The sequence below is a fragment of the Acinonyx jubatus genome, chromosome D2 (assembly GCF_027475565.1).
Source record: "Acinonyx jubatus isolate Ajub_Pintada_27869175 chromosome D2, VMU_Ajub_asm_v1.0, whole genome shotgun sequence".
Classification (NCBI taxonomy): domain Eukaryota; kingdom Metazoa; phylum Chordata; class Mammalia; order Carnivora; family Felidae; genus Acinonyx; species Acinonyx jubatus.
Window position 1 is genome coordinate 68,270,758 of NC_069393.1, and position 8,789 is coordinate 68,279,546.

General features: G+C 43.5%; 1 protein-coding gene across 1 annotated transcript; it reads left to right on the forward strand.

The window, feature by feature from the left end:
- The first annotated feature begins 1,088 nt into the window (after positions 1-1,088).
- LOC106974111 (glyceraldehyde-3-phosphate dehydrogenase-like) lies at positions 1,089-5,494 on the forward strand. The gene is given in 2 exon segments (XM_015071307.3): positions 1,089-3,175; positions 3,177-5,494. Coding segments are annotated over 2 exon segments (1,113 nt in total). The 5' UTR covers positions 1,089-2,465; the 3' UTR covers positions 3,580-5,494.
- The last annotated feature ends 3,295 nt before the right edge of the window (positions 5,495-8,789 follow it).

An 8,789-nucleotide genomic window follows, 5' to 3' on the forward strand; every position in this document is an offset into this window, starting at 1 on the left:
GCCTCTCTCTCTCAAAAAGAAGTCAACAGTAAAAAATTTAAAAAAAAAAAAAACAAACCTGTATGAATTTCTTGCCCCAGACCAGACATCAGTCTTTATCCAGAGACCCCTAGTCTTAGTGAGAAATGGTATTTCTAGAACACAGTCTGGAAAAATGGAGTTCTCTTGGCGGTTGGATTGGTCGTTGTTTCTAAGAATTTAAGTGGAAAGCATTGGAAAATATTTTTTTAAGGGAAACTACATCATTAACTTATACTGGATATCCAATTTTAACTTACTTGATTTTACATATTTATTTCTTTGATGGTGAAAATCTTGGTTCCTAAGAACACTAACATGATTACTCATTTGATATATTGGGAATGATTTCCAAATAATAACATAGATATTAATACTAACAATATGACTTTCAAAGTACAAAATGAGAGTGGAGCATCTGGGGGCTGGAAGGGAAGGGAAATAATTACTTGAAGGGTGCAGGATGTTTTTCTGGGGTGATGAAAATGTTGCAAACTAGAGAGGGGTCACAGTTACACAACGTCGTGAATGCACTAAATGCTGCTGAATTATACACTTTAAAATGGTTACTTGTATGTTAGGTGCATTTCAATTCAATAAAAAAGAAGGCAGCCTGACTGGCTCAGTCAGTAGAGCAAGCAACTCTTGATCTCCGCATTATGGGTTTGAGCCCTACATTGGGGACAGAGTTTACTTAAAACATAAACTCAAATCTAATAAAAAAGTAACAGAGACAGATTTCAGAGACATATCAACCACATTTAAAAGTGTGGACCTTTAGTAGATTCTCATTCAAATAAGCCAACTATTAAACAATAAACAGGGGTGCCTGGGTAGTTCAATCAGCTGAGAATCGGACTTTGGCTCAGGTCATGATCTCATGGTTCATGAGTTGGAGCACCGTGCCAGGCTCTGTGCTGAGAGCTCAGAACCGGGAGCCTGCCTTCGATTTTGCATCTCCCTCTCTCACTGCCCCTCCTCTGCTCATGCTCTGTCTCTCTCCCAAAAATAAATGAAGATTTAAAAAAAAATTTTTTTTAATATTTATTTACTCTTGACAGAGACAGAGACAGAATGCGAGTGGGTTAGGGGCAGAGAGAGAGGGAGACACAGAATCTGAAGCCGGATCCAGGCTCTGAGCTGTCAGCACAGAGCCCGACGCGGGGCTCAAACTCACGGACCGCGAGATCATGACCTGAGCCGACGTCGGACAAGAAACTGACTGAGACACCCAGGCACCCCTGAAATAAATGAAGATTTAAAGAAAATTTTTTAAATAAACAAACAAACATGAAACAAACATATCTGAACACTGGATACTTGCGGGTGTATTAACAAATTATTGTTATGTTATTATTATTATTTTTTAAGTCGGCTTCACACCCAGCATAGAGCTCAATACAGGGATGAACTCACGACGCTGAAATCAAGACCTGAGGTGAGATCAAGAATTGGACACTTAGCCAACTGAGCCACTCAGGCAACCCCAATTACTGTTATTTTTAAGTTTGGTAGTAATATCACAGCTCTGTGATAACAAAATAAAGAATCCTTTTGCATTTAGTATGTATACTGAAAATGTATAATGGATATGATGCTTGAGATTTGATTTAAAATAATGTGGTATAGGGGCCCCTGGGTGACTCAGTTGGTTGAGTGACAGATTCTTGATTTCTACTCGGGTAGCGAGTCATGGGTCATGGGACTGAGTCCCGCATCCGGCTCTGCACTGAGAGTGGAGCCTGCTTGAGATTCTCTCTCTCTCTCTCTCTCTCTCTCTCTCTCTCTCTCTCTCCCTCCCCACCCCTCCCTCTGCCCCCTCCCCCACTCATGCTCTCCTCTCTATCTCAAATTTAAAAAATTAAAAATACTTTTTTAAATAAAACAATGTGGTGTATATGTCATGTATGTGAAGGGGAAGGAGGATCATGTAAGCGAAGCACGACTGGCCACATGTTGTAAATGTTGAAGTGGGGTGATGGCTACAGAGGGATTGGTCTCTGCATTTATGTTTTTTTTTAATTTCCATAATAAATTTAAAAAATAAATCAAAAAATTCGGCCAGCCAACATTTTCAAAATAGCCTCCCTAGTGATCAAAGAAATGCAAATGAAAATGACAAGATACATTTTTCAACCGATCGTATTGGCAAAGGCTAGAAGAACATCAATACTCCCTGCTGGTGAGGATGCGACAAACAGGCGCTCTTCTGCATTCCTGGTTTACTTGGTATGACCTTAGTGTCACCGTACTAGAAAGCATCTTGGCAATATGAATAAAAATCTCTAAATATGTGGAGGCCTTGGCCCTAGGAATTCTACCTCTTGTAATTCATCCAAAGGAAATGATCAAACAAGGGTACGAGATATCTGGTCAAAAATGTTTATTACAAGGTAATTATAATAGTCAAAATTTTTTAATTAACCTAAATACACACCAATAAGGACATGGTTTTAAGAATAAGGAAGCGTCACATTGTGGATACATACAGAGCCATTAAGAACTGTAATGCACTCTGGTCCTCCCCATTCACTAGACAGACACATCTTCTGGTGCAGGGCCAGCAGTGTCCCCAAGACACAATGGTGAAGGTCAGAGTAAACGGATTTGGCCGTATCGGATGCCTGGTCACCAGGGCTGCTTTTAACTCTGGAAAAGTAGATATTGTTGCCATCAGTGACCACTTCATTGACCTCAACTACATGGCCTTCATGTTTTGTTATGATTTCACCCATGGCAAATTCCACGGCACAGTCAAGGCTGAGAATGGGACACACATCATTAATGGAAAGCCCATCTCCATCTTCCCAGAGCGATATTCCACCAACATCAAATGGGCTGATGCTGGTGCTAAGTGTGCTGTGGAGTCCACTGGGGTCTCCACCACCATGAAGACTGGAGTTCACCTGACAGGTGGGATGAAGAGGGTCATCCTCTCTGCCCCTTTTGCTGATGCCCCCATGTCTGTGATGGATGTGAACCGTGAGAAGTATGGCAACTCCTTCAAGATTGTCAGCAACGCCTCCTGCACCACCAACTGCTTGGCCCCTCTGGCCGAGGTCATCTATGACAACTTCAGCATTGTGGGAGGATTCATGACCATAGTCCATGCCATCACCGCCACCCAGAAAATCATGGATGGCCCCTCTGGGGAGCTGCGGCATAATGGCTGCCCAGAATGTCATCCCTGCTTATACTGGCACTGCCCAGGCTGTAGGCAAGGTCATCCCTGATCTGAATGGGAAGTTCACTGCCATGGCCTTCTTTGTCCCCACCTACAATGTGTCAGTCATGGATCTGACCTGCTGCCTGGAGAAAGCTGCCAAACATGATGATATCAAAGAGGTGATGAAGCAGGCATCAGAGGGTCCCCTCAAGGGCATCCTGGGCTACACTGAGGACCAGATTGTCTGCTGCAACTTTAACAGAGACACCTACTCCTCCACCTGTGATGTTGGGGCTGGCATTGCTTTCAATGACCACTTTGTCAGGCTCATTTCCTGGTATGACAATGAATTTGGCTACAGCAACGTTATGGTCCCCAGGGCCTCCAAGGAGTAAGAGCCCCCTGGACCACCAGCCCCAGCGAGAGCAAGAGGAAGAGAGAGGCCCTCAGTTGCTGGGGAGTCCTTGCCCAAACTCATCCCCCAACACGCTGATAATCTCCCAACCTCTACAGTTTCCATCCTAGACCCTCTGAAGAAGGGGAGGGACTTGGGGAGACCTACCTTGTCATGTACAGTCAATAAAGTATACTGTACCCAGCCCCCCAAAAAGCTATAATGTAAATGTACATTTATTAACATGGAAAGATGTGTCATAGCTATATCAAGGAGGGGGAAAATCAAGCTCCTAAAGCTATGTATAGTAAGATACTTTTTTGTTCTTTAAAAAATAGAAGGAAAAATGGCTAACAATGATTACCTCTTGGTGGTAAAAACATGGATTATTTTTGTTGCTTTTCTTTTGCTTATTTTTTCACTTTTCTAAATGAATTTTGAGTAGTTTTAGCATTCTAAATAATGAATTCCTGTGTAATCAAAATAGCCTTTGCCTAATGAAATGACATGATATCTGGAATTTGCTCCAATCATCTAAGGTTGGGCTATGGATGAAACAGGTTTGGCTATGAGGTGGCAGCCCTTGAAGCTGGGTGATGGGGTAACTAGGGGCTCAGTTTACTTTGTTCTCTACTTCTGTATATGTTTGGAATTTTTTCATTCTACCATTTTCCCCAATATATCCTTTTTCAGTCCAAAGTGACATCTTGTCATCTCTTGTCCTGTCCCTCCCACAATACACCTCCAGAGATCACAAAGTCCAGCACCTTGGCCAGAGACATTAATGCTGTCTGATGTTTTGATGAGTAAAATGGCTCACCTCTCCCGTGGTCAGAAAGGCATTGGGTTGGAAATGCTCCTCCTGTGAGATTCCCCCCTGCCCACCTTTCCAACCTACACAAGACAGGCGCCTGGGGCCAGAGGTGCAGACTTGAGTCAAGAGCTAACTGGCCCACACAAGAAACAAAGTCACAGGCTTAACACCTTTATCAGCCTGATTCCTGTGTCACCCTATCTATGATTGCCTGCCATTCCTTCCTCCCACGTGGGGCTCTCTCTTTCTCAGAGGGAGGAAGTATGGGTTAGTGGATTTGGCATACCCAGCCTAAAGATTGGCTCTTCTCACTTGGCTACTGCCCTGTGCTTTCTCACCCAGGCATATTGGCTATAAAAGTACCTAGAATGCAAAAATCACCATGAATATTCATGAAGTCATATTACAAATAATACGTCTTTAAAAATGAATAATCTTCTGGCTAGTCTCCCTGGAAATTGAATTCTTCTCCCACACTTTGAGTCACTTGGAGATTGTTAATAGTGTTGGTCAGAAAACAACAGCCCAAATCGGCTCCACCATCTAATTTTGTGTGACCTGCAAGTCTAGAATAGTTTTTTACAATTTAAATCATTGAAAAAAATCAGAAAAATAATAGTATTTTGTGACACATAATGCAAAATTAAGTTCAAATACCAGTGCCCATAAATACAGTTTAATTGGAGCATAAGTCACAATCTCTTGTTTACACGTTGCCCGTGGCTGATTTCACACTACAATGACACAGAGTTGTTTGTGATACAGACCATATGGCCCATACAGCCTGAAATATTTACTATCTGGCTTTTTAGAGAAAGAGGTTGCCGACCTCTGGCTTGAGGGTCTCCTAACTACTCTTGTGATTCTCTCTTGCCTAATAGAGCCGAACGGCAATGCCATCCTTTGCCACTAAGTGAGACTGTCCTCCACATGTCAGCCTCAACCATCCAGGTTTGAGGCTCTGGGTTTTAGAAAATTCATTCACCCGTCCAATGAAGATGTAGCGAATGTCAACTTTGTGCCACATGCAGATTTAAGTTCTGGATTCATAGCAGTGCCTGAAACAAGCAAAAACCTCTGCTTTCTTGGAGCAGAGGTTCTACTAAAGAAAGATGACCACAAACAATGTTTGTTGAATAATAATATGCAATATGTTAAGTGGCATTAAATACTATGGAGGAAAAAAAAGGGGGATAAGTGGGTCAGAGAAGGGGAGAGTAGCAATTTCCAATCAGGCTAGGAAAGATCTCATTACAAGGTAACAGTTGAGTAAAGACTTGAAGGCAGTAAAGAGAAAATCATGGATACACCTAGGAGAAGAACATTCCAAGCACAGGAAGAGCAAACACGAAGGTCCTGATGTCCACATGTCCTTCATAGTCAAGGAATATCAAGCACAAGGAGTGGTTGAGGTCGAGGTCAGCGAAGCAAGGGGTAGAGAAGAGATCATAAGGGCTCTTACGTGCCATATTGATAGCATGGCTCTTCTCCAAGGTGAGATGGGAAGGCAGGATGGAGCATAGGAGCAGAGAAATAGCATAGTCTGACATCCAATTCCTTATTTCACAACTTTATGTAAATGAGGCATACCTTTCCATTTATTCTGACTCCTTGAGTTTAAGGAAGCATTGGAATGTATGAAAACAAGTATAAAAGTTTAGGAAAAAGGAGAAAAAGCACATCAGTGAGTGTTTTAGTTATCCATTGCCGTGTGACAAATCAACCCGAAGCTTAGTGGTTTACAAGAACAATATTCTGTTATTTCCCCTGGTTCTGTGAACTGAGTAGGATCAGCAGGGTGATTCTTCTTTTTTGTACATCAGTTGAACTGGGCTGGAACGTTCAAGCTTTCACTCACTCATATTGTTCCTCTATTTAGCCTCTCCTCGTGGCTAACTCAGGTTTCTTCACAGCATAGTGGTCTTGGGTGTCAGAGCTGGCTTCGAGAGAAAATATAGAAGCCGCCAGACTCTTAAAGGCTAGACCCAGAACCAGCACGGCACCACTTCTGCCACATTCTATTGGCCAAAGCAAATCAAAAGCCAATTTGGATTGAAGGATAGGAGAAAAGAGATCCCCCCCCCCCAGTGATGGTTGCTTGATGGGTTGAGCTGTGTTCACAACCTGACAAGAAGAAATTGTTGGTGGCCGTCTTTAGAGCTTCTCAGAATGGGCAGGAAACTCTGATTCCGCCCCAACCCCATAGAACCATGAAACTCTTAGGGTCCCTTCCTCTCCTTTTGACCATTGGGTATGCATGACATTGACAAGTGTGGTTAATAGATTAGGGCTGATTACCTTTGGGTTCTGGAATCATGAGATTCCCTAAGTCTTGAAAATCATTCTGAGAAGTATCTTGAGTCCTGCATCCATAGAGATTGTGTTCATTTTCCTCCCTAGTTCTGCTGGCCCAGCTGTCTGACTGAGCCTCCTTGACATCCCCTGGGCACAGTCACACTCCAACCAGCAGCTGGGCTCATCTCAGAAGAGGGGATGGGTCGTGTGGTGTTGTGCAGAATTTAGAGAATGTGATGCAGCTCTTTCCCCAGAAGCAGCCAAAACTTCCCAGGCTGGCCAAATGTGCACCCAGCCACAGTACTGCCTGCCTTCCCCAAAGGCAGGAGCACGTAGGTCACCACTGGACTGTAAAAACAAGAGGAAGGTCACCTGGGTGGTTCAATCGGTCAAGCATCCGACTTTGGCTCAGGTCATGATCTCACGGTTTGTGCGTTCGAGCCCTGTGTCGAGCTCTATGCTGCCAGCTCAGAGCCTGGAGCCTGCTTCGGATTCTGTGTCTCCTTCACTCTCTGCCCTTCCCCCGCTCATGCTCTGTCTCTCTCTCTCTCTCTAAAATAAACATTAAAAACAATTTTTTTTAAACAAGAGGAAAACTTTGAAAATAAAATTTTAGATTTACAGAAGAGGTACAAAGACAGTACAAAGTCCCCATATGCCTTTCACCCAGCTTCCTCTAATATTATCTCCTTATATAAATATGGTACATTATCAAAACTAAGATATTAACCCTGGTACAATACTATTAACTAAACTTACAGACTTATTCAGATTTCCCCGGTTTTTCCACTAATGTCGGTCTTCTGTTTCAGGGTCCCATCTGTGATCCTATGTTACATTTAGCTCTTCATGTGTCCTTGGTCCCCTCTAGTCTGTGACCATTTTTCAGTCTTTCCTTGACTTTTATGACCTTGACGCTTTTAAAGAGCAGCGGTCAGGTATTTTGCAGATTGTCCCTGCATTTGAATTTGACGCATGTTTTCTCATAATCAAACCAAAGTTACAGGGTTTAAGAAGAGTATTATAGAGATGATATGCCTTTTAGTACATCATATCCAGGGGCACATGACAGCAATCATTTTATTACTGGTGATGTTAACCTGGGTGTTAATGTTCAGTAAGGTGGTATTTGTGAGGTTTCTCTCCGGTAAAGTTACTACATTTCCCTTTCTGTTTTCTACCTTAGTGTTGAGCCCACACTCAAGGGGAGGGGAATTGAGCTTCTGGAGGAAGAGACTTTTGAGCTTTTAAACATCCACAGCATGCTAGGGCAGGGTTGCCAGCAGGGAGGGCCCCAAGCCTGCCCACTGACTGGCTGGTGACCTTGGATGAGTCACTCAGGCTCTCAGAGCCGGGATTTCCCTCCCTCTTATGAAATCCATGATGGCATCCCTGCCCACAGCTGTCTCCCAGGGGTCTCAGGAGGTTTCAGCTGGTAACACTTGGGGCTGCTGGAACATAGATGTGCTGGGGGACAAAGGGTCCTTGCCAATAACAGCTGAAGTCTTGCCCCCATCTGTAAACTTGCCCCCCAGTCCTTACTCGCCTCATCCCCACAGCAGAAGTGCCCCTAAAAGTGATGAGGCCATCACTATTTTTATAAAATGGTCTCATGTTATTAATGTGCTAACAAGGGCTCGATGTAGAAGGAAATGCTGGAGGGAAGTATTTTTGTAAAGTGAGGCATTCTTTTATAAAGCGAGCGATTCCCCTGAATCGGCCTTTTTGTATAAAGTCACTTTTCACTTACTGGATTTGCCTTAACCAGAGGGCTCCAGGAATTCCTTCCAAAGCACATGCCATGTTCATGCAAATGCTTTCGAAAAGACAGAATGCTTTCTGCACCGATGGAGATGCCTTACCTTCGAATGGCCAGCAGGTGTAATTGTTTCACGTCCTTGGCTCTTTCCTGGTGGAGAATGCTGGCCAACCTGTATGTTTGACCCTCGACGCCAAACTATAGAACTGAACCCCAAGTTTAGTACTAGTAGAACTAAAGATGTGGCTGGTGAGTAACGTTTTTCTGGGGATAGCTGTATCTGCTGGGACTGGATGTCGTCCTCCATTCTTTGGACACCACAGGCTACTTGGACTGCCATTCT